Source organism: Borostomias antarcticus, assembly GCF_949987555.1.
Source record: "Borostomias antarcticus genome assembly, chromosome: 11".
Lineage (NCBI taxonomy): Eukaryota > Metazoa > Chordata > Actinopteri > Stomiiformes > Stomiidae > Borostomias > Borostomias antarcticus.
In genome coordinates, this window is record NC_140244.1 from 4,526,653 (window position 1) to 4,552,726 (window position 26,074).

The 26,074-nt window shown below is 47.7% G+C and overlaps 1 protein-coding gene across 1 annotated transcript in view; it reads right to left on the reverse strand.

Annotated features, from left to right (window-relative positions):
• The window catches only part of cfap20dc (CFAP20 domain containing), a gene marked incomplete at both ends in the record, with an annotated part of 32,122 nt that overhangs the window by 5,033 nt on the left and 1,015 nt on the right, over positions 1 to 26,074 (reverse strand). Inside the window, 11 exons of the mRNA XM_084445745.1 lie at positions 3,111 to 3,172; positions 5,804 to 6,079; positions 7,589 to 7,846; positions 13,922 to 14,184; positions 17,566 to 17,817; positions 18,584 to 18,704; positions 20,016 to 20,182; positions 23,004 to 23,165; positions 23,615 to 23,759; positions 23,894 to 24,008; positions 25,695 to 25,767. Coding sequence (XP_084301871.1) covers positions 3,111 to 3,172; positions 5,804 to 6,079; positions 7,589 to 7,846; positions 13,922 to 14,184; positions 17,566 to 17,817; positions 18,584 to 18,704; positions 20,016 to 20,182; positions 23,004 to 23,165; positions 23,615 to 23,759; positions 23,894 to 24,008; positions 25,695 to 25,767 — 1,894 coding nt within the window. The remainder of the gene's footprint in view (positions 1 to 3,110; positions 3,173 to 5,803; positions 6,080 to 7,588; positions 7,847 to 13,921; positions 14,185 to 17,565; positions 17,818 to 18,583; positions 18,705 to 20,015; positions 20,183 to 23,003; positions 23,166 to 23,614; positions 23,760 to 23,893; positions 24,009 to 25,694; positions 25,768 to 26,074) is intronic.

Here is a 26,074-nt window from a genome sequence, read left to right on the forward strand (position 1 = left end):
GACGCTGACTTCGATTTCAACTTCGTGTACGGTAAAATGGACTAATACCGCCTCGTCTTCTTTCTGACATCTCTCAGAGATCTATTATGACTTGGAAACACCGGCACAGTTCTAATATATTCCAAATCATTTTTCCTGTCAGAGTCATTTACCCCCCCCCCCCCCCCCTCGCTCTCCTGTGACCACACGCTGGCGAAAAAGCACTAGACTTAATGGAAGCTATTTTCAAGGACAAAGCTCAATGTTACAGCACCCCTAGGGAGAAGATATTAAGTGCTCCTGGAGATTGAATTGTTAGATTTTAAAAAGTCATTATGTTCATGACATATAAGAGAAGCAGAGAATGGAGGAAATAAATTAGTCTTACTTAACCTGACATAGAGCTTTGGTTAGGCTTTTACTTTCCTGTCAGGAGGGAAAAAAACGGCCCATCTAGCCTACTCTCAAGCACATGGAGCTAAGCCTTCTATAGTCAAGCACACCGGAGCTAAGTCTTCTATAGTCAAGCACACTGGAGCTAAGTCTTCTATAGTCAAGCACATGGAGCTAAGTCTTCTATAGTCAAGCACATGGAGCTAAGTCTTCTATAGTCAAGCACACTGGAGCTAAGTCTTCTATAGTCAAGCACATGGAGCTAAGTCTTCTATAGTCAAGCACACTGGATCTAAGTCTTCTATAGTCAAGAACACTGGATCTAAGTCTTCTATAGTCAAGCACACCGGAGCTAAGTCTTCTATAGTCAAGCACATGGAGCTAAGTCTTCTATAGTCAAGCACATGGAGCTAAGTCTTCTATAGTCAAGCACACTGGAGCTAAGTCTTCTATAGTCAAGCACACCAGAGCTAAGTCTTCTATAGTCAAGCACATGGAGCTAAGTCTTCTATAGTCAAGCACACCGGAGCTAAGTCTTCTATAGTCAAGCACACTGGATCTAAGTCTTCTATAGTCAAGCACATGGAGCTAAGTCTTCTATAGTCAAGCACACCGGAGCTAAGTCTTCTATAGTCAAGCACACTGGAGCTAAGTCTTCTATAGTCAAGCACACTGGAGCTAAGTCTTCAATCTAGCCTACTGTCAAACACACTGGAACTAAGAGTTCTCTGGTCTGCAGTCAAACAGACAGGAGCTAAGCCCTCTGTCCCCATAGGAACTACATACTGTACATAGACTAGTCCTGCATCAGTGCTGCAGCTGGAGTTCAGTCACATGCTTTCGTATTTCTGCTCTCTTCAAAACAGAAGCGTTTCACTGTTCAGAAACAGGGGAAACGCCACTCAGGATCTGCATGATGAGTGGTTTAGGAGTAGGGCTGGGTTTAAAAAAAATCGATGAATCGATTCTGAATAAAATGATTCAGAATAGATTCATGAATCCAAAAATCAATCTTTTATTTAATGAATGAATGAATAAATGAAGGAATGAATAGTTCATTAATTCATTCAACGAAGAAGAAAAAGAAGATGAAAAAGTGTAGCAAGGCCGTTTCAGAGTGTTCTGACCGCAGGGAGAGCTTGGCGAGAGAGAGCGGCCTGACACATCTATAATCAATTCTTCATATGACAATAGCTCTCTGTCAGCACAGTGCGGTAATAGCAGACAGCAGATGGACAGGCCCCGAGCGTTTTTTGTCTGTGTGCGAAGCAGCACTTAATAAGAACGTATCTATTTCGGGAGGCAGCCGCGCAGTAGATGACGCAGATGGATGGAAAGCACGACAGACAAAATACAATAACGTTCAAGCACGACTGAGCAGGATAAAGACGAGCCTGAGTTGTTCCTCTTTAGCTGCGGTACCGACGTTAAATTATTTTCATGTCGACTGGGCTCTCATGAAGAAGAGCCACTTGTTGCATTCCCGTTCACGGCAGGTGGCCTTGATATTCATCCATAAATCAAAACAAGCTGGTGGGATGTATAATTCAAGCTCCGGAGCCCGTGATGCAATGGCTCTTTTATCCTGGGTAACGTGCCAGATGGGCGGCGAGTCTCTGTGAACTACCGGTCCCCTGCTCGGCGCAGCAGCAGGGTCACCTAGCTGGCCGATGAGACGACAGAGGACAGGGTGGGGAACCGAGCCCAGGTGTGTGTGTGGTGGTAGACCTCTGTGTGTGTGTGTGGTGATAGACCTCTGTGTGTGTGTGTGTGTGTGGTGGTAGACCTGTGTGTGTGTGTGTGTCTGTGTGTGTGTGGTGGTAGACCTCTGAGTGTGTGTGGTAGTAGACCTCTGTCTGTGTGTGTGTGTGTGTGTGTGTGTGTGGTGTTAGACCTCTGTGTGTGTGTGTGGTGTTAGACCTCTGTGTGTGTGGTGGTAGACCTGTGTGTGTGTGTGTGTGTGTGTGTGGTAGTAGACCTCTGAGTGTGTGTGTGCTGGTAGACCTCTGTGTGTGTGTGTGTGGTGTTAGACCTCTGTGTGTGTGTGGTGGTAGACCTCTGTGTGTGTGTGTGTGTGTGGTAGTAGACCTCTGTGTGTGTGTGTGTGTGGTGGTAGACCTCTGTGTGTGTGTGTGGTAGACATCTGTGTGTGTGTGGTTGACCTCCATGTGTGTGTGGTAGACCTCCATGTGTGTGTGGTAGACCTCTGTGTGTGTGTGGTAGACCTCTGTGTAGAGGCTAACCTAGAGGAGGCTAGACTAGAGGCTAACCTAGAGGAGGCTAGACTAGAGGTAGAGGCTAACCTAGAGGAGGAGGGGCTACTGAGGCCATGCGTTTACCCCCCTCACTTCTCTCTCATCTGATAGGAGGAGAAACACAGAGAATCTAATGGAAGAAAACGTGTCTCTTTTATGGTTCCAGTGCAGAAGAGCAGAGTGAGTACCGCTGGAAGAAAGACAAGATAAAAGGATGCCCAGGTGTTTCAGCCAAATGACCCTGGTCTGGCTTGAGTCAGCATTCTTCTGCCCCGTCTTCCTAATCACCCTCTTTTTACTGGTCCTGCAAAACTGACCACCGCTATCCGCTGGTCAGATGTTCTCTCTTCAAGTTCAGAACCTACCAGTAGCACCTTGTACACCAAGATGCGCGACGAGCACGCCGGCTTTTTTGTATCCTCCTAAGCTAAATCCGATTGGCTGATACTGCCGCGCTGGCGTGGGCGTGTTCTGAATGCTCACCTGGGATTGGAGTGCAGGAGGGGGTTCATCTCCTTTTGGTAGTGGTGACCTTGGTTGGCAGGCTGGGAGGCGGGAGCAACAGAAGGACACAACAGGTCAGCGGAAGGCAGCGAGAAATGCATGATGGGAGAACACATCGAGTCCTGCCTTCATACGGGCATAATATATTAGAATCATTTCATCACACTGAAATATGCCTATGATAGTGATCAGTATCCTGGTCTGCCTGGCGGTGGCGCTGTTGCTACATGCTGGACAGCTGTTTGTAATAGTCATGTATAAGGTAGGTGGGTAGGTAGGTAGTACTAAACCAGGCCAGCCAGGTTTGGTACAAACCCATTTACCCCTCATATTATCATTTGAAGAACTGCAAACAGAATCGCATGATTGGTTTTCCTCCAGCATCATTGCTTCCTGTAGCTAGCAGTATGAGTCTGAGATGAGCATCCCAGTGTAAAGACAGATTAGACATGTGAGCTGTGTTGACTATATAAAGTCCCAGTGTAAAGACAGATTAGACATGTGAGCTGTGCTGAAGGATATATAGTCCCAGTGTAAAGACAGTTTAGACATGTGAGCTGTGCTGAAGGATATATAGTCCCAGTGTAAAGACAGATTAGACATGTGAGCTGTGCTGAAGGATATATAGTCCCAGTGTAAAGACAGATTAGACATGTGAGCTGTGCTGAAGGATATATAGTCCCAGTGTAAAGACAGATTAGACATGTGAGCTGTGCTGAAGGATATATAGTCCCAGTGTAAAGACAGATTAGATATGTGAGCTGTGTTGACTATATATAGTCCCAGTGTAAAGACAGATTAGAGATATGTGAGCTGTGTTGACTATATATAATCCCAGTGTAAAGACAGATTAGACATGTGAGTTGTGTTGACTATATATAGTCCCAGTGTAAAGACAGATTAGATATGTGAGCTGTGTTGACTATATATAGTCCCAGTGTAAAAACAGATTAGACATGTGAGTTGTGTTGACTATATATAGTCCCAGTGTAAAGACAGATTAGACATGTGAGCTGTGCTGAAGGATATATAGTCCCAGTGTAAAGACAGATTAGACATGTGAGCTGTGTTGACTATATATAGTCCCAGTGTAAAGACAGATTAGACATGTGAGCTGTGTTGACTATATATAATCCCAGTGTAAAGACAGATTAGACATGTGAGCTGTCCTGAAGGATATATAGTCCCAGTGTAAAGACAGATTAGACATGTGAGCTGTGCTGAAGGATATATTGTCCCAGTGTAAAGACTAGGGGTGGGGATCTCTAGGCACCTCATGATTCCATTCCGATTCAGGGCAACAATGCGGTTCTAAAACAATTATCGATTATAAAACAATGATCGATGCATCTTGATGCATGCATTTTTTTAAATTATTATATCGCCATTATAAAGCGATTATCGGCGCTGCCTAGCGACACGTAACAACGGGAACAGCACTCTGCCCCCTCTCTCGCACAGTTGACAGCGCCGACTCCATTCAACAACTTTTTTTTTTTACGTTTCACCATCAAGCCAAAAGGAATTCACGCTTATAGCGCGGACCTTTTAAAAAAAAGTCTTTATTTCCGATTATGAGTTTTCCGCATCGAGCAATGCATCGTTCAAGAGAGAGTTTTGATGCATCTAAGGATCGATTTTCCCCCCCCACCCCTAGCAATGACAGATTAGCCATGTGAGCTGTGTTGACAATAGTCCCAGATTAGAAATGTGAGCTGTGTTGATGATAATCCATTGTAATGACAGATTAGACATGTGAGCTGTGTTGATGATGATCCAGTGTAATGACAGATTAGACATGTGAGCTGTGTTGATGATGATCCAGTGTAATGACAGATTAGACGTGTGAGCTGTGTTGACAATAGTCCAACAGCTGGAGAGTCTGGAATGATCTCTTTGATTCTCTGGAATGGTCTCTTTTATCCAACAACATCCTCTATAAGATGGTGCACTTGTGGTCATAGCACAGATCTGATGTCCTGTGGTCAGCTCCACAATTACAATAGTCAGGGCATTATCTGTAGACAATAGCCAGCTCACACATTGAGCTGTATTTACCATTAATGGCTACATAAACTCTAATAATAGTCTGTTGCTGGGGATACCATAGGGGGAATTGTAAACAGCTACAGGAAAACCCCATTAAAAAAACATGGTTCCAGAAATGGAAACAGGGAGTTGGGGGAATGATGTGATTGAATATTGAACAAGGACATGAACATCCACATGAACCACGCCAGCAAAGGACTGGTATACAGTATAGTGTATGAATGGGACTGAGATTGAGTGAGAGTGGAGGTACAGTGTGAATGAGACAGACCATGGGGATGAATGTCCAGGTGGAGATGTACAGTGTGAATGGGATGTGAATGGGACAAACCATATGGATGAGTGTCCAGGTGGATATACAGTACAGTATGAATGGGATGTGAATGGGACAAACAATGGGGATGAGTGTCCAGGTGGAGATGTACAGTGTGAATGGGATGTGAATGGGACAGGCCGTGGGGATGAGTGTCCAGGTGGAGATATACTGTGTGAATGGGACAGACCGTGGGGATGAGTGTCCAGGTGGAGATGTACAGTGTGAATGGGATGTGAATGGGACACACCGTGGGGATGAGCGTCCAGGTGGAGATGTACAGTGTGAATGGGATGTGAATGGGACAGACCGTGGGGATGAGCGTCCAGGTGGAGGTGTCGTCACTGCTGGTGCTCATGCTGACGTGGCACCGGCGGATCTGGGATATGCTGAGGCCCGTGGCTCCTCCCTCCTCCTCCTCCTCCTCCTCCTGCTCCCGGCGCAGGCTGGCCAGCATGCGTAGCTCCTCCTCCTCCTCCTGCTCCCGGCGCAGGCTGGCCAGCATGCGTAGCTCCTCCTCCTCCTCCTGCAGACGCGGGTCACAGCTGCTGGGGCCCACGGGCTCCTGTCTCCTCTCCTCACCCACCTTCACGCACGGGAGGAACCACACTGCCTCAGTACTGCTGTCTCAATACTAAATAAGCATTCAAATGTCATATCAACATATACCGGGAGAAGGTTACTGTCCGAAACATCTTGTACATTAAACGGACTCCACTGAGCAAGTGAAGATGGTGTGTGGGGGCTTCTGTTTTATTCATTACGCTGTACTGTATGTACTCCACCTATGCACCTGTCTCTGAGACTATATCTAGGTGTTCAAGAGATTGCCTGTTCAATATGAAAAAGGCTTTGTGACAAAGAAACATAGCCACGGATGACATTAATCCAGCAGACCTTCAGGTCATACACGCCTCGGGGGCAAGTCTGGACATCACGGTCCGCTGGCGACAGGGGGGGGGGGGGGCATCTTTAAATAGCTTGCTGGCGATCAAAAGGAGCTTGGGTTGCTTTGGTGACAGAGGGGCGACCTGGGCCCCTGTGGCGTCTCTATGACAACCTTTCAGCCAGGCGCCCCCCCCCCCCCCCCCCTGCGGGCTGCCTGTTGAGGCCGGGGCGGAGGCCGGGGAGGGGGCCGGGGTGGAGGCCAGGGTGGAGGGGAGGCCTCGGGGAGGGGTGGGGTGGGGGGGGTGGGGAGGGGTGGGGGTCAGAAGATGGTAGCGTGCCCGGGAGCCGACGCTCCACCGGGGACAGCAAGTCCTGTCTTGGTATCCCGGTCCCCCCCCCCGGGGGTCTTCTGGAGGTGACAACGCCGCCTGTGAAATCGTCCTCGCTTCCTACAATCCAGTCCTGCTCTCTCCACAGGACATCGCACTTTAATATGAGATGATGGGGGAACAGGGGGAGCAATGCCATCAGAGCCTGAACAAAACCCACTGTTAAACCCTGTCCCACTTCTCAACCCCCCTAACCCTAACCCTAACCCTAACCCCACTCCCATTAGCAGGCTTGGAGTCCAGCCTATCCTTGAACCGACTGTCAGAACTACTCTCCATCAACGAGGACCTCTCCTTCTGCCCCTCTTATCAGAGCCTTTTTTAAAAACATATTTTCAGATCCAAATCTTCTAAATTGATCGTTTTAATTTGGTTTGTCCGGGCAAAGTGTCCGTCACCGAGGCCGTTATCATCCGCGCAAATGAGGAGAGGGTGATGTATTCTGGAGTAATGCTTCATAAAAAACCTTAAAGGAAACGTTACATCATCCGGAGACTGCGTGCGTGATGTGATCTGACAGATTATCAGCGTTTCAACCTCGACTGCGATTCCCTGTTGTGGCGTCAGACACGGGGCTCTGCCCCCTTTCTGGGCTCCCGGGGGTAGACGCTGGGGAACGAGCGATGACAACCACTTGACAGGCGCTCAAATCATTAGACGGCAAAAGAAGCGCGGGGGGGGGGGGGTGGGGGGATTGAAAGTCAGTCAGTGGAACTGTACTCCCCCGACACCGTGACAACCCCCCCCCCCCCCCCCGCGCGGAGGGCGCTGTCGGAGGGGAAGGGGCGTGGTCGGGATCGGGATGGAGATAGCGGTACCTGCGGCGGTCGGCGGTCTCCGAGGGGTGTCTCCCGGAGGGAGGTGTGGCTCGCCGGTGTCCTGCGGTCCCGGCCGGTGGCGGGGGAGGAGCAGCGGGTCGGCGCCGGCCCGCCGGGCGGGGAATCGGACGGGACGGGCTCCCCCGACCCAGGCGGCGGTTCGGGTTGAGCGTCCCCGGTGCGACCTGCTGACCTCGGGCTGGCGGGACCTGAGCGGACCCCGCACCTCTGCTGGAGGAACCTGGCGTGGGCCTCGTCCTGGGAACGACACCAGGGAATAGGGTTGACTTTTGTTGTCTTTTATTATTGTCCTTCTTAAGTTCTTACGTTTTTATTTCAATAAAAGACGGCCCCCAATCTCACACAATACCACACAGTCCAGGGTCCCTTTTCTGATGTATTCCAAATGAATCTCTCCAACACGGGATTTGAGCGACAATCAAAAGCTGTTTATTCACAGAATGTTTAACATACAAAAGACGATGGCATATCGTCTAATGTATAGCTGACCTGTCTGTATGCTGTCTGGACTCAAATCAAAGCATTGGTCTCGTTGCAACGCTCTTATGGTTCGAGTGTCCCCCCCCCTCTTCATAGATAAGACTGGTCTGGACTGGTCGTTGTTTATGGTCTTGCAGCCAAGCCTACGCCGACAGCCTCGGTGCCCAGGTCTCTCTCTCTAACCACAACAATTGCTGTTTGGCAGAGAATGTACCAGCCCTAAGAATGTCATCTTTATCTCATAAGTCTATGGAAGGGAGACAGTTTCTTACAGAAAACTCCGGCCGACAGCCATACTCAGAGGTCAATCATCATAATTAGAAACGGCTAACAGGATCAGATTAAAAGACATTTCTCTGAAAATCAGCCAAATTCATCAATAGGGTTGAACATTTCAAGGAATTTCATGAATCGATAACTATTAACCTTAACAAACGATAGTGGATTAATTGATAAGAACATCCCACGCTGGACTGCGCTTTGCTCGCTTCATTTTTTTGTCTTCTTCCGCTGTGTCGTTGAAATTTCCCGGCATCCCAATTAGCCTTCACTACATGGCGTGGCGCCCTCATGTGCAGTCAGACTTAAATCATGATTACATTTCACACAACTCCCGTTGATAATGTTCCTTCCCCCCCATAAAGTTCTGTTCCATTAACAAGCAATTAACCGAGTAACCTAATCTTACTCGAGTAAATTCTTATCGGCAATTAATCAATAGTCGATTAACTATTAACATCCCTACCAGGGAACCACTGGAATGACCACGGCCATCAGCAAAAAACTTTCCAAACATTTCAACACTTCATTTATTTTCTTTCCTTAGCTGGCACTGCAGACACTTTTTAGGGAAACAAAGGTTGATGTATTCTGGGGAGATCAAATCAGATTTTATTTTGTCAAGCTATGATTAATCATAAGAGATGACTAAAAAGAAGGTGGGTCTGGTGCAACATCTTGAAAGAGGGAAGCTGTCATGGATGAATGAAATCAAGGAGGGTGGGGGGGGGGGGGTGGGGGGAGGGTTGGGATCACACATCACAAATTATTTGCGGTTACGCGCGGCGGCAGGCTTTCTAAAATGAGACGGAAGCTGCTGAGGTCGTCGACCTCTTTAAAACTCGTGGCTTTCATCCCCGCTAATGGTCTGCTCAGCTGTTTGAGCTTGAAAGCGGTCAGGTCTCGCATACTAATGAGGACGACCCGACGAAAAGGGCATCTCCGACCCCTGGCCGTCCTCGTCGGCTCGTCGTTCCTCCTGTCTGTCTCCTGCCGTCGACTTCCATTTTGCCCGCGACCTCCCGTTCATGAGTCATGGAGGAGGATCCTGATGGATCAGGTGTTGTGAGGAGTAGACTGTGAATAGTTGATTTCCTAGCTCCAGGTGGGGTTTTCATACTGTGCACAGTGTGACAGGCAGGCAAGCGCACCAGGTGATCGTCTGTTGACTATATTGCAGCTCTGCGTGTACTGGCCTAGTGTGTTGACACGGTTTCTCAGTTACTGGGCATATCTGGATCCGGTCTGTTATGGTCCACCCTGTTCCTGGGGACCCTCGGCCGTGCCCCCCCCCCCTAGCCCCCCCCTAGTCCCACTCAGGTCCCAGTCCTAGTCCCTACTCCCTCAGCTCCAGCCCTCCCAGTTTCAATCCCCACTCCGGTCCCAGTACCAGTCCTAGTCCCTAGTCCCTCAGCTCCAGCCCTCCAAGTTTCAATCCCCACTCTGTTCCCAGTCCCAGTCCTAGTCCCTCAGATCCAGCCCTAGTCCCAGCCCTCCTAGTTCCAATCCCCACTCCGTTCCCAGTCCCAGTCCTAGTCCCTCAGCTCCAGCCCTCCTAGTTCCAATCCCCACTCCGGTCCCAGACCTGGTGCCTTTCTCTGTCTGCCCAGTCCCTGTTCCCCCTCCTGTTCCCAGCCCTAGGTCAGCAGTCCTAGTCCCTGTTCCCCCTCCTGTTCCCAGCCCTAGGTCAGCAGTCCTAGTCCCTGTTCCCCCTCCTGTTCCCAGCCCTAGGTCAGTAGTCCTAGTCCCTGTTCCCAGCCCTAGGTAAGTAGTCCTAGTCCCTGTTCCCAGCCCTAGGTAAGTAGTCCTAGTCCCTGTTCCCAGCCCTAGGTCAGTAGTCCTAGTCCCTGTTCCCAGCCCTAGGTCAGTAGTCCTAGTCCCTGTTCCCAGCCCTAGGTCAGTAGTCCTAGTCCCTGTTCCCAGCCCTAGGTCAGCAGTCCTAGTCCATGTTCCCCCTCCTGTTCCCAGCCCTAGGTCAGCAGTCCTAGTCCCTATTCCCCAGCTCTTGCCCTAGCCCCTGTTTCTTCTACCCTTGTGTTCTGGGCCCAATCCCAAAGCCCATCCTCACAGACTCACAGGCTAAGTGCGTGAGGGCCCATTGTGAAATCGTCAAGTGCACGAGGGCTCTCTGACGACATTTCAGGCCCTTTATACCCCCTTTCCCGTAAGTCCGCACTTCTGCAAACTTTGCCTGGCGTCGTGTTTGGTTCCCTTCGGTGTCCTGTCTTGGGTGACTGCGCCTGTGTCTTGTCATATCTTGCCTCGCACCTGCGCCTCATTCCTTGATTGTTCTCCCTGTGTAGCTAAGCCCTTGGGTTTCCCTTGTCTTCGTTGATCCCTTGTTTACCATTAGTCGTGCGATCTGCCGTTCCGTTTCTTCCTCGTGTGTCATTGAATCCCTGAACCTGCTCTGGCTGTCTGCACATTCATTATGAAAACAGCATGCTGTGTCTAGTCCATAGTGTATTGGAATGATCAATAGACGTCAATGAGGAAAACAGGATGGGAAGTGTATAGAATGAGATCCGTTGAGGGGTAAATAGGACATAGCTCTGGCTGAGTCGTTAGGAGACATCCATCAAAGAGGCCTAATTAACTTCGGCAGAACATACTGTAGAAGATTAAAATTATGTCTCACTCTCACACAGGGGCTGAGGGGAACTGATCATGTAGGTGAATCCCCAACTGGACTAAACATACTTATTCAAATCCGAGAGGACTTAATGGATTATGCATATTCAGAAACTTCGTCCGTTCCCAGTGACACAAAAGACAATGATTACACTCACCGGGAGTTGAAGAGAGAGAGGGAGACAAAGAGAGAGAGAGTCAGAGAGAGAGAGAGAGGGAGAGAGACAAAGAGAAAGGACGAGAGACAGAAAGAGAGGGAGAGAGACAAAGAGAAAGGACGAGAGACAGAGAGAGAGAGAAATAGAGAGAAGTTGGCAGAGAGAGAGATAGGGAGACATCAGTGGAAATCACTAAAACATGAAAGAAACATGAGAAGCTCTTTTTTGATATTCAGCCATTCATAATCAATTTGACTATTAATGAAAGGCTTAAGTATTAATAATTCATTCTTAAATTTAGAACAAGTACAAACAATTATAGTTGTTTTACATGCATCTACCAGACCAGTATCTACAAAAAAAAATCAGTTAAATATATATAAAAATAAAAAAAATAAAAATTTATTTTTAGATTCAGTAAAAGAGAGAGAGCTTAAAGGAGCACTTCACCGATTAGCATGAAGCGTCAAATGACAGGTTTGACATCAATTGTAGAAATTTTGTCGTTCCTGCTCAGAGCTACAACTTCTAGTTCCACATTTTTCTGCGCCCGTCCACACCTAAAGTGAGGGGCGGCACCCGCGCTCCGGCAAGAAAACCACAACACCCTGTAGACGAAAACAGACAGGATCCGCTCATCACCACGGCAGAAGGCAATTCTCCAGCTGATATGCATGAAGAGGATTTTGAAAGTCTACTTCTGGGATCGGACATACGTTGCTATCTGTACGAACTGGAAACGCCAAGCCACCTGGGGGCGAAACGGACGGCTAAGCATGAAGTAAGCATTTTATTACCAACGGCAATTTAGAAGTTATTTTATATAACAGTCCTACTGTGCTCGGTTAGAATTATAAGCATAAATAAGCTTGCCTTGGTAATGTTCTGCTCTTTTCTTGTAGACAACATGGCTTGACAGCCTAGCGCCATTTCCTGGAGTGAATGTAGGCTACCGTGGATTCCAAGAGACTGCAAAGGCTCATGATGCACTGTGACCAGACCTGAGCCAACACATTACACATTTTTCTTTTCAACATTTGTAATTCACATTGTCTCTGATTAAAACATACTAATATTTATGTTGGTTGTGGTTTGTTTTACTAACCAGAGTGGTGTTTCATGTTGCCGCACACGCAGGGCTGATAAGACTGATTTTTCTTTAGTATCCACTGCCGTTACATAATTAAATTGTATCATAATTATCTTTATTGTGGGAATTTGCGACAGCGTGACATTTTCTTCCATTTAGATTCGCGTGGCTCACGCCAGATCAAAGACAGCTCGTTCATTTGGAGAGGACAGCGGAACATCATCTGAGCATACTGGACCATGGTCAGCATCAGGACCTGTACGGTAGGATGTCTGTGGCACACAGTAGTTTTTATTTTAAATAATAATTACACAGCCACTGAGGGGCAAAATAGGTATACTATCTTTGGATTCTGCGATCTATTTATTTCCTGCATTCTGGGGAATTTTCTATGAACTAATGTGTGCTTTATTAGCTTGTCTGCCTAACTATATTAGCATACATTATCCAATTTCATTGTTTATTTATTTTTAAATAACAAACTGTATGTCTTCATTCATGGGAGTTAATTCTATTATTTGCCAATTACTCGTGCGAATAAATGGCGCTAGGTGTGTGAGGACCTTATGCTCCACAGCTCAGCAAGTGAGCGTTTGTGGTGTGCGGTGAAATGGACCGCTGCACTTCTGGATTAGACCTAATTATTTCTACCTGGGGAAAAGGTTGAGGACAAACACCTGAGAAGCTGAACTACTGTCACAAAATAGCAAATATGTTTTATGCCCGTATACTACCAATATATAAATGAAACCTAAAGTAGCCTACTTCAGGATTTTTTGCATAATGTTGCCCAAAGTAAATTGAAAGCTCTTCTTGAACCATTTGGAGTAAATGCATGGGGTTGGTTTGCCTGCAGATGACTAGCTGGGAGTTATTAGCTTTAAAATAATGCGATCAAAGCATGTAGGCAAATGCGTTTTGCTTGAGGTTGTGCGCAAGACAGCCGGCAGCCGGTTCCTCATCTGGGTCCACATCTAGGCTGTTTTCACGGCTTCGACGTGCCGCCCATTGGGTGTGGCCACGGAAGGCAGCGAGCGCAGTGCATTGTGGTAGTTGTAGGTTTCTTCCGTTTGAGCAAAAAATAAATTTTCTGTCTTTTCTTTGGCCATAAGGCACAAATTGCTCAAACAACTGCACATTTCTACTGCATAGGTGATCCAATTTCAATTGACCTTTAGATTCCCAGCGGTGAAGTACTCCTTTAAGGCTCTCTGTATGCTTTGTGTGTGTGGGGAGGGTTATGTGTGGTTGTGTGTGTGTGTTTGCCTGTGTGTGTGGTTTTGTGTGTGTTTGTGGGGGGGGGGGGGGGGGTTGTGTGTGTGTGTGTGGTTGTGTGTGTGTGTGTGTGTGGGGGGGGGGGGGGTTGTGTGTGTGGTTATGTGTGGTTTTCTGTGTGATTGCGTGTGTGTGGTTGTGTGTGTGGTTCTGTGGTTGTGTGTGTGTGTGTGGTTGTGTTTGTGCGTGTGTGGTTGTGTGTGTGTGTGTGTGTGTGTGTGAGTGGTTGTGTGTGTGAGTGGTTGTGTTTGTGTGTGTGTGGTTGTGTGTGTGTGTATGTGGTTGTGTGTGTGTGTGTGTGTGTGTGTGTGGTTGTGTTTGTGCGTGTGTGGTTGTGTGTGTGTGTGTGTGTGTGTGTACAGTATGTGGTTGTGTGTGTGCGTCACAGACATGCTGTACCTCGTCACTCTCACTAGCCATGAAGTCTTCCTCTGGCCGAGCCCCCCTCCGTCCTCCTGGCTCCTCCCCTTCCTCCCAGTGCGCCTGTCCTCTCCTGGCAGAGTGGGGCCGTGACGAGAAGGTGAACACGTCCTCCTCCATGGACCACTGAGGCTCACAGTCCTGGTCGCCCTCCCCCTGGACGCGCTCCTGCAGCTCTGTGGGGGGTCTGGAGGAGACGTACCAGCCGCTGTCCTCAGAAGGCCTGGGAGACAGCGCCTCATCTAGAAGAACAGAGCCGTGACAAGATGGTTGAGCCAGAACGCAGGGTTCCAGTTTACTTGATTACCAGGTTCGATTACCCTGAACTGCAATGGATTGTCTCATTGAAACTAAAAGAGTTCTACCTCATACTACACACAAGGACATGATGTTTGGGGCCTCAAGTGTACAGATCATATCACCTTCTTAAAATAATGGCCTAAGGCTGTGTTCACACTAGACTATTTTTTTTTACGGCCAGCGCCTTTTTTTACATGCAACCCTATGAGAAAAGGCAAACCGCCTTTTGAGTTTTGAGGTCAGGTCCACCCTCCTCCTCCCCCTCAAACGCCAATGCGAGTACTAAATCATTTGCCATAATTTTAGCTGATGGCTATTAATTTATAGTATGCAATATAATATTACTAATTCAGCTGACGTTAAGGATGATTTTGATAACGGTTGAGTCAACGTTGGCTAGAAAGTAGGCTATGATTCCCGTTGTTAAGGTCACAGAACACTGAAAAGGCGCAATGTCTGTGAACACGGCCTTCTGGGTAGATTTCTCTGTTATTTAACTGTCTTTCTACCCAGAAAACCCGGCAATTATAGGTTACGGTCTCAGGACGCTGCGCTTATGACTGTTCCTAGAGTTCGGACTGAGTTGAGAAAGGCCTTTATGTTTTCTGCACCATCTGCATGGAATAGCAGCAAAGTGAACTGAGACTCCAGGATCCGCTCACTCAAATTATTTTAAAGGAACAATGACATTGACATCTATAGAAACGGACACATAATTGTTTTAATTGAAATAGGATTCATGGCTTCCCTGCACTTTTACTAAACTATGGCACTTTTGAGCTTTTTTACTAAACTACGACACGTTCGAGTGTGTACTGTGGGAAACTGTACTGTTGCCACTCTTGGCCCCATTGTTCTTGAAAAAGCGATTTTAATCTCAATGGGTCTGGACCTGATTAAATAAAGGTTAATGAAAAAAATGCATGAGCAAGCACTCCAAATCGCTCCGAATCAAAGTGCCCGGTGCATAACATAGCACTTGTGTTCCTAGCTGGGCTGGATAAAGATGGAGATCTAATTACTGCAGTAATGGGCGACTCCCTCCCCGTTTCTTCACGAGGAAGCTCCTGTTGTTTTCATTTCATTTTCATATGCAAAACTGCCTAATCACAACACGGCAGAGTGAAATGAATTCTAACATGCTTGCCAAAAGCTCGCACGTTAATTTCTCCTGCGCGGCTACTGTATATTTTCAGCCGTTAATAGCAGCATCGCTCCTTAATGAGCGTTTAAAATATGCATAAACGGAGCCGGGACGTTTGAAAACAATGCTAATGTGTTTGTCGCCGGTATTCGGGGAGGGAAACACTTCACCTTGGTGGAGCCGCGCTCACCCGACACCGCCCTGAACACATCGTTAGCAGGGATGTGAGCATTCTGTGTTGGCGTCATCCCACACACGTGGACGCTTCCGACCTTGGGAGGCCGCCAGGCCCCAACCGCTCCGGACCAGAACTCTGCCGGCTGCTTAGTGCTCTGCTGTCGCCGTATATAGTGACAATCTAACCCCCGGTCTCTGGGAATTTCCCCGCACAAGTTGTGAAAAGCAGCCAGATTGGCTGAGGTCCCAGGTCAAGGAGCCGGACGTTTGAGAAAGGACTTCGGCGTCCATCGGCGCGATTCGGCCCGGTGTTAAACAAAACTGTCCTGGATGGCTAGCTGTGCTCCGGTCAACGCTCACATCCTGGCACTCGTACAGACGCTCTAGGTGGAAACGCAGAGAGTCCTCGCACCGTAACAGGTTATGGTCAGGAACATTCAGCGCTCGTTTTTAACATCCCATCGGCTTTAATTATTTAATTAGCCGCTATGTGCTGGACCCCTGGGCCCGGGAGACTTCCCTCTGACTGGTATTTAATGTGGTGTACCATTAATGGACTTAACGGCTGTCAGTACCAGGTCAGGGCTTCTGCAGGAGCTGCTCGGCGCCCGAGGGAGCAGCCAGCCAATAAATGGTCTTCAAACACATTAAGCTCACATATGGGTTCATTTACAGAGGGCAGTGGGAGTTGGGGGGGGGGGGAGGGGGGGTCCAGCATCCGGATCATTTTAGATGGCTGTGCATAGATAAAGACTGGGTTGGATTCACTAGCTGGCAGTTACTGTAGGTATCTTAAAATGTAGGAGTCATCCTCACAGGAAGCCTTAAGGGGGTACGGTTAACCCTTTTAATGGTGGAAATCTGAAAACTTCAAAGGGCAAACCCCCGTTACTCCGTGTTCTGGAAACGGCCACACTGACGGTGGTCTTAAAAAGGCCTAATGTTAGACATAATTGAAGTATTTAACCCAGATAATATCAACTGAAACATGCGTGTGTGCCCCTCTTTAAGTTTGTAGGAGAGGCCGGTTAATGGATGTTGTTAAGAAGCGTGCTATGGGTCCTCCCGCCTCCTGCTCCTGCTGGCTACTCTGCTTTCAGCTCCTCCCACCGGTAGGGCTGGGTATCGATTCCAATTTCAAGAGTCGATTCGATTCTGATTCACAAGGTTCAGAATCGATTATCACGATTGAATTCGATTCGATTCAATATCGATTCGGTTAGTGTTACTAAAACCTGTTTTTTTTAGCTGTAACCTTAATTACATGACTGCCAAGTTATGCAACACATCAATACTAGGGCTGGGTATCGATACTGATTTCCAAAAATGAATGAATCATTGAATGAATTAATGAACTATTCATTCCTTAATTTATTCATTCATTCATTAAATAAAAGATCGATTTTGGGATTCATGCATCGATTCAGAATCGATTAATAGATTTTTTTTAACCCAGCCCCACCAGCTCCCAGGGGGCGGAGAGAGGGGCCCAGCAGAGGGTCTCGGAGCAGCAGGGGGCCCCCAGAGACGAAGTGCGCCGGTGTGTGGACACGCCCTGGCGCCCGTCAACCGCTGTCCCGGCTACGGGCCAGAGAGCATGGGCAGGTGGGACTCAGCCGTGAAAGGCAACCCATCTAGGAGAAGGAAGACCAGCTCGGTGGCCTTGTGGTTAGAGCGTCCGCCCCGATGCCTCCCTGCTCGGCAGTCAGCATCAAGGGTTGGATTGGGTGTCAGTCCCTGCGACATAATAGCATCATGTCCAGGGGGTGGACTTGTACATTAAGCTGCCTCATGCTGAGGAGATAGGCTCCTCCCCTATGGGCCACTAGGCTTGAGATCCATTGGTTCTCAAGGCTACTTATTATGGGTCCTACTGTATCTGGTGTCTCTGTGACTGTCTGTCCCACTCTGGGACCAGCTTCGTCTCTCTATTCACACTGAAAAACCCAGGCAACAAGGGACACACACACACACACACACTTCATTTCGATGAGCGCCTGACCTGCCGGCTGGTCTCCTCCCCTTTCTCTGTGAGCCAGAGGTTTCCGTCCGCTCTGCCCCCTGCTGGACGGAGGAGCTCTCGTGACTCCGTGGCCGTGAGGCGTCGTGGTGGCGGCGGCGCCCGCAGGCGCGGCTGCGTCTCCCCCAGCCTTGTGGGCCCGTAGCCTCCTGGGGGGCGGCTTCTCCGACGGCCGGTCTCTGTCCCTGTCTTTGGGGGGCTGGGGTTGCATGGTCCCTGGGGGCGCTGCGGATACTACAGGATCACATTAGAGGAAAGACCAGCACACCCATCACTGAATTATGATCACGTGACGGCTTTTAGCGCCTGCGTGCGCGATACACACTCGCTCCTACCACCGTTAATACAGGCATCGCGATAGATGAGCTCTCTGCAGTCAATCAGCGCCGATTGTATAATGCCAGCTATGAACAGCTAAGCTAACGCATTTTAATCATCCTGCCTTGCAACCCATCACATGCAAAATATAGCATTACCAAGTCTAATCTCCTTGAATATAGGTCAAAGTACAACATGCAGCTCTGATAAAGAAGTCAATGAAATTAGTGACTCAGGCCTATAGTCGAACTATGACCTCTGACCTCCCGTGACTTAGACAGGTGCGCCATGCCATAACGTTCCACTAATGATACCGCGTTTAGCAGAACGTGACAGTGTTGAGGGTTCAGAGGTGCTGGTGACCAGTCATGCTGGACTGATAGAGATGTCCCATTTCCAAGTCAAATGAATAAATATACATGTAGGCACACACTAGGCCATATTGTGCGCTGCTTTGGATAAAAGTATCTGAAATGTTGTAAATCTAATATAATTCTAAAGAAAAGCCTATATAATGTGAGTAAATAGGACTGCAGACATGACTTATAATATTCCTATATTATATTGTATAAGATGTATAGTTGACATCATTGTGGCATTTTTAAAGAATGCTACTGTGTCTATCTCCTGTGGTTCTGAGTCGACCCGGTGACATGTTAAGACAGAGAAGCGCTGTTCTTACCAGCCAGCTCATGACCGCCGGCGCCGGGTTCGTCACGCTCCCCCGGTCTCTCCGCCGGTCTCTCTCTCCCCTCTGCGCTGTTCTGTCTCTCTGAAGAAGCTCCCGCATCAGAACCGCTCACCTGGGAACACAAGAGCATACGTGGATTCAACCAAGCGTTCCAGCGAAAGATTCGCTTCAGGGGTTCGGAACACCGAGGCAAAATATCCCGTTTATTAAACGGCTGCTTACCTGTGACATTAACACAAAATATTGATTAGAATATATTTGATGTTTATTCTCTTTGTAGCTATAGCGCAAAAAAAGTAAAATAAAGCAATGGTCGGCTTCAGCTACACTATCAACCATCAACAGTCAGTTGTTTACAATATAATATTGTTCACCTCACTCAATCGGTGCTTCTGTGACAGGCTGTTTTGTAGAGTGTCACAGGGGTAGCTTGTCACAGTTGTGGCATTTTTCTCTACCATCTCCCAAAACTCAACAATTTTATTACAATAAAGAAAGTACCCTCTCAAAACATTTTTATTACAGAATCTGCAGAGAAATTACACATCAAAGTAGTCCCACTCAGAGTTAATGCACTTCTGCATTCGCTTTTGCCACCCATTGTTTATTTTTAAGGCTCTACATGGTTTGGCCCCCCACTATCTGGCTGAACTGATTCAAGTTCGGGCGACATCTAGAACCCTGAGGTCCTCCTCCGAGACTCTTTTAATAGTCCATAGATCGAGACTTAAGACCAAGGGTGACTGAGCTTTTGCGGTGGCTGGCCCAAAGCTCTGGAACAGCCTCCCTCCACACATTAGACACGCACAGAACCTAGGGCTCTTTAAGTCTCAGCTTAAAACGCACTTGTTTTCACTGGCTTTTGAGGCCTGATAGCCTACATCCCCTGTCCTGTTTTGTGTCCTGTCCTTTTATTGTTCTGTGATTATGTGCACTTTATTCTGTTTTTTGTTTTAGTTTATTTTATATATTGTACAGCACTTTGGTGCAACTTCGGTTGATTTTAAACGTGCTTTATAAATAAAGTTGACCTTGACCTTGACCTTGACCATGGAAGCACTTGGCAAAGTCCTCCTCTTTGACAACAAATAAAATTGTTGTTTTGGGAGATGGTAGAGAAAAATGCTGCGACACTCTACAAAACAGCCTGTCACAGAAGCACTGATTGAGTGAGGTGAACAATATCATACCAGAATAGTCGTGAGATATAAGGCAACAAAGGGATATCATTGTTTTTTCAATTCAAATAGAGGCATGGGCGTGTCACACACAATCCGGGGACTTTTCGGTCGCACCTCGTATATTGTGCACATTCATACAAGCACATGTAGCATACAGTGCTTTACAGAATCAAAATATTCAGTAGACCATACCATATTAATACAGTAGAATTAATACTGTACCAAATAGAATAATACTGTACCATATTAGGGCCCCGGTACGCCCTGCCCTCCACCTCCTCTGCTGCTCCTCCGTTCCTCCTCCCAGCGGGCGGAGGGGGCCTGGGAACTCTGGAGCCGAACGCTATGTGGGAGGAGTCCAGGGTCCGGGGTCCTCGCGAGCTGGGGGACCTGGCGCTGGATGACTGATCTGACAGGGGGAGACAAACCTTTCACCACACCGGATGCTGTTTCTGCACTTTGAAACGCTGAGGGCAGGACGTAGTAGCCTGGCTCCAGCCCCTGAATGTGAATTTTTGAATTTTCGTAATGCGATTCAATTCCAACCAGGCCAATCAGCATTCTTCGAATTAAACTGAGCAACGTGATTGGTTAGGGGATGAACAGATCGCTGAGGACTCCTTCAGCAACGCCCATCTCAGAAAACGGCTGCAATGGGAGCCTGTTCAGACTGAATAAAGAAGTGAAACAAAATGGGAATTCAGTCTGAGTGCCAGGCTAACGCTAACAAAGGATCACCATCAACATGAGTCATCCTAGCTCCAGTGAGTCATCCTAGCTCCAGTGAGTCATCCTAGACCTAGTGAGTCATCCTACAGTATCACCAGTGAGTCATCCTAGTCCTAGTGAGTCATCCTAGCCCTAGTGAGTCATCCTAGCTCCAGTGAGTCATCCTACAGTATCACCAGTGAGTCATCCTAGTCCTAGTGAGTCATCCTAGCCCTAGTGAGTCATCCTAGCTCCAGTGAGTCATCCTACAGTTGCACCAGTGTGTCATCCTAGCTCCAGTGAGTCATCCTACAGTAGCACCAGTGAGTCATCCTAGTCCTAGTGAGTCATCCTAGCCCTAGTGAGTCATCCTAGCTCCAGTGAGTCATCCTACAGTTGCACCAGTGTGTCATCCTAGCTCCAGTGAGTCATCCTACAGTAGCACCAGTGAGTCATCCTAGTCCTAGTGAGTCATCCTACAGTATCACCAGTGAGTCATCCTAGTCCTAGTGAGTCATCCTAGCCCTAGTGAGTCATCCTAGCTCCAGTGAGTCATCCTACAGCAGCACCAGTGAGTCATCCTAGCCCTAGTGAGTCATCCTATCTCCAGTGAGTCATCCTACAGCAGCACCAGTGAGTCATCCTAGCCCTAGTGAGTCATCCTATCTCCAGTGAGTCATCCTACAGCAGCACCAGTGAGTCATCCTAGCCCTAGTGAGTCATCCTATCTCCAGTGAGTCATCCTACAGCAGCACCAGTGAGTCATCCTAGCCCTAGTGAGTCATCCTAGCCCTCGTGAGTCATCCTATCCCCAGTGAGCTCCAGTCTGGAGCAGAGACCGGACAGGCTAAGCGAAGCTCCTCTGGTGACATGGCGCTTGACAGACAGGCGGGTCCGTCTGTGTCCCTCTGTGCCAGATCTCATTAGGGCGAGCGCCGCTGATGTGAACTTCCCCAGACACACGCTGTCCGATTTCTATCAGGGCTGACACCTCTTTCTTCAGCGAGGACTCGGAGGTGTCAGACTGGCTTCATGTTTGTTTTTTTGTTTGTTTATTTATTTATTTAAAACGATCCCCCATTAGCGGGTGCACCAGCTAGTCCGAAACGATCATGGCATTTCATCATATCACATGCATCATGTATATTTGCATCATCGCATTTGTGCGGTGTTATATTCGTCACATGTTCACCTCAAATCGTGTTTCATTGGCACTAGTTCTCAAGCGGAGGGTGTGTTCTTAAAGAGAAAAGACGAGTCCTTCTTTGAATGGCGGTATCGCGAGCGGCGATCATGAACATGTTCGTGCCTTATTTACGGATTAAATGGGGACGGACTGGTTGGTTGAATCCCAAACATCCCAAAACGTATTCAGGTCCTTGGCCTGTGATAATTGGAAGACCTTGAGAAAATAAACACATTGGTGATAAATGAATAGGAAAACCCAGCCTGTGATTGGCTCAGCTGTTCTCTTAACAACAACTCACATACAATTTTCCTCTAACAAATGTACTGAAGCAACAGTGATTAGTAAACGGGCTTCTTTACACAATTAGATTTGATGCCTACTTTAATAGCAATCCTTTTAAATCATTATTAGGCCTGTTATGCTAATAACACAGCAGCCAATTAGGGGAGCTCATTTCCATAAAAACTCCCTCTGTGTAATCACTGTTGGTTTGTGTGGGCATGGCCGGCTGGCTCCCCGTACTGAGACAGCTGTCAGAACAAATAAGCATGCGCTGATAAAACAGGCCACGGTGTCAGAGAGAGGAGAGAGGAGAGAGAGGAGAGAGAGGAGTGGAATTGATTCCTTGGCCCGGTCCTCCTTCCTCATAAGGAGAGGTAATTGCAGCTTTCTGGGTACAGGTGCGCATCTCATTCCATTCAGGGACGTCCAAGTTTGAAAGCAGTTTCAAGTCGCTCAACATAACAAGAACAATTCTCATATGCTTTAACATTGACTGTAATTACTTAAATTGTTGGTTATGACGCGCTATGAAAGACAGCGAGCATGGTAGTGATTAGGGCTGGGTTTTAAAAATCGATTAATCGACTCTGAATCGATTCTGAATCAAATGATTCAGAATCGATTCATGAATCCCAAAATTGATCTTTTATTTAATGAATGAATGAATAAATGAAGGTATGAATAGTTCATTAATTCGTTCAATGATTCATTCATTCATTCATTTTTGAAAATCAGTATCGATACCCAGCCCTAGTATTGATGTGTTGCATAACTTGGCAGTCATGTAATTAAGGTTACAGCTAAAAAAAAACAGGTTTTAGTAACACTAACCGAATCGATATTGAATCGAATCGAATTGAATCATGATAATCGATTCTGAACCTTGTGAATCGGAATCGAATCGATTCTTGAAACTCGACTCGATACCCAGCCCTAGTAGTGATTACTGGCGATGTGTTGTAGAGGAGCCGCAAACACAGTATCTCAGCCCGCTCTCAAGTACGGCGAGAACGCAGAACGAGAAGCTGGTTTGATTCGCCGTGTCACCCACCGCAGTCAGAGATCCCGGAGGCCAACCTCACTCTGTCCGCGTTCCCGGAGGCCAGCCTCACTCTGTCCGCGTTCAGCAGCGCGGTGACGTGACGGACGTCGGCCGGGAACTGGCAGCTCCGCGGGATCTCGTCACCGGGGCCACTCCCACAGATTAGCAACCCTGGAACGGGACGCAAAATCACGCCAAAAACCCCACTGTGATTTCCTTTCTCAAGGAGGAAGGAGCTTTTTAATGGATGGATGTAAAAAAGTTTCCAGGTGAGCTGCAGTGCACTCTGGGGGGGGGAACTGCAGTGCACTCTGGGGGATGAGAGACTAAGCATGGGGGAAGCTATTCATATGCAGACACAAATTCAATCATCCAGACTTGCACTTCAAAGCAGTTACGTAAATACTTCAGAGCTGGCATTCAAAATCGTTTTTCATAGGCTGATGGGGCATTACTTTTTTATTCAATGAAAGTGTCTGCAGGATAGAACTCTTAGAGGGAAGTGAGCGCTAGCTCGGATTAGCCGTGTGGGTGGACAGTCATCCTGAGATAAGATGAACCGTGTTGTGGCGGGAGCCGTCGGGAGGAGAGAGCTTAGGTGTGACTGACGCCATTATTACCTCCGTCTGCGGTCTCAGTCCTCGTGGTGAAGATCCGTCTGACTTTACAGCTGGCGGACAAGGCGATACCGTCCAAGGTCAAGAAGCCGGCTCCTTTGAACAGCTCGCGGGTGAATGACACGAGGTCGATGCACATGTTACACCACTAAACGCCAGAGAAAGGGGGGAAATCAAAGGTTTTAGTGTTGAAAACTATCAAGTTGGCGCAGGTGCAAAAAACAAGCCAGGGTTTAATAGAACCGTTAAGACAACAAACTGGGTCGAATTGACAATACTCACAACGCCGCGTTTCACACCGACAAACGGTATCCTTGCGTGCAGGGGTGTAGCAGACAACTCTTTATGAACAGTTGACAGGTACAGTCTCCTTTTCAGATGGCTCGAATCCGTGATCCTGGGAACGCGGAAGAGAATGAATAAAATACACTGCGAGAGGCAACGACGGGGCAGCACAACGTCTCTTCTTTCCAGGGTAAGGCCATGCCATTATCCTCCGTCTTGTAACGACGGAATGAGATTTAGCCTCTCTCTGTGTTCTTGTGCCGTAAAAAAGGAACGCATTCTCTTAACATGCTAATTCACGACCGCCACTGTATCTTCGTGCCGATCTCTCGACAAAAAGAAAACATATCAGCGAAAATGTGTCGCGGGGTGAAAGGTTACCAGGATGCTGCGGCTCCTTGAAGGTATGCTATTAAGAAGAAATAATGTAACCACAAAAAAGGTATGAAAGTGTAGCGACACAGCCAGGTCTAATAGGCATGGCCCGTCTTCATCTAGGCTTAGTGATCATGCAGGCACATTGCCTGCATGTGCTGCAAAGGAACACGCGCACACACACGCACACACACTTACAGACAAAATTACACACACTCACACCCATACAACTGATGAACAGAGACACCACAAAACCTCCACTGAAAGACCTCCATTAAAGTACACTTTCCGCTAACAGCTGAAACCGTGCACTTACTGTCGGCTAACCTCCACTCCTCCATTCATTGAACAACACAAATGAATGTAGGTCTTATCAATAAGGCTGTCCTGATGCTAAATAAACTCTCCATCCCTACATGAGAGAGACGGAGAGAAGGAGAGGGAGAGAGAGGGAGGAGAGAGAGAGAAGGAGAGAGCGAGAGAGGAAGGAGAGAGAGGGGGGGAGCAGAGAGGGAGAAAGCGAGACAGACAGTGAGGCAGGGGGAGGAGAGAGGGCGAGGAGACAACGAGAGGGAGGAGAGAGAGGGTGGGGGGGAGAGATGAAGAGGAGAGACAGCAAGAGAGGGAGGAGAGAGGGGGGGGGGAGAGGAAGAGGAGAGACAGCAAGAGAGGGAGGAGAGAAGGAGAAAGAGAGGGAGGAGAGAGAGAGAGAGAGGGAGAGAAGGAGAGGGAGGGAAGCTGCCTTTGTGATGCCATAACATACACTTAATAGATCTGAGGCAGAGAGACCATTCACCGTTAACAACAAAAAGATAGAACATAATGAGGAAGCAAAGCCGCAGTCAATATGCTATTTAACTCCTGATCCTACGTATGAGAAAGCAACAACATTATGCCTGGCTAGCATTATCCATGGTGTTCTAATAACCACTATGCCTGGCTAGCTGTGTTGTCTGAGGTGTTCTAATAACCAGTATGCCTGGCTAGCGTTGTCCATGGTGTTCTAACCAGTATGCCTGGCTAGCGTTGTCCATGGTGTTAACCAGTATGCCTGGCTAGCGTTGATATCAATGATGCTAGCTCCTCTGAAGGATGGCTTAGTTAGCAGCACAGTGTACCATGACCAATGTCTGTAATGACCTGCATTTTCTTCAGCCCAAGGGTTTTTACATAATTTACACGGTGACAAGAAAACAATCCGAATGCTGCTGCTTCCCAGCGTCTTCATTCATTAGTCCATAAGTAGGATGCTGGAGCAAGCTGCACTGCCTGGGAATGTACAGTGTGGCAACGTGCACAGCATGTGGATGAATACTACTGTATATAAAAGGAGCTAAAGAAATTACTCGTCTGTGAAAAATGGCCTTTGTGACATCAGTCACTGATCGGATAAATCATGGCTGCTGAACGTTAGCCTACTTACACAAGCTCTGTGGAGAAGTCTTTACATGGAGGAATATTCACCTGGAGGACCAGGAATCTTTGAACAAGGCCAACTGTGAGAAAACACAGAAAAGGGCTATGTAAACAACATTTCTGATGTAAACAACAGTATAGATGTGGTCTCTGAGGATGCTGGTTTGAAGGTTTTGTCTTTTGACAGAGCATAGATACAGAACTTCCTGGCAGGGCCAATCGCGATACCAGTGATCTATCAAATCTACTCCAACCATAACCTGTTAGTTGTGTTGGTGTCTGCATACCACCCCAACCAACTCCCAACACACAACATTCTAAAGTTGGCAGTTGTCGTTACAATGTTGGATTCAACATGTTCACCGACAAAAAATCCATCCAACCAAC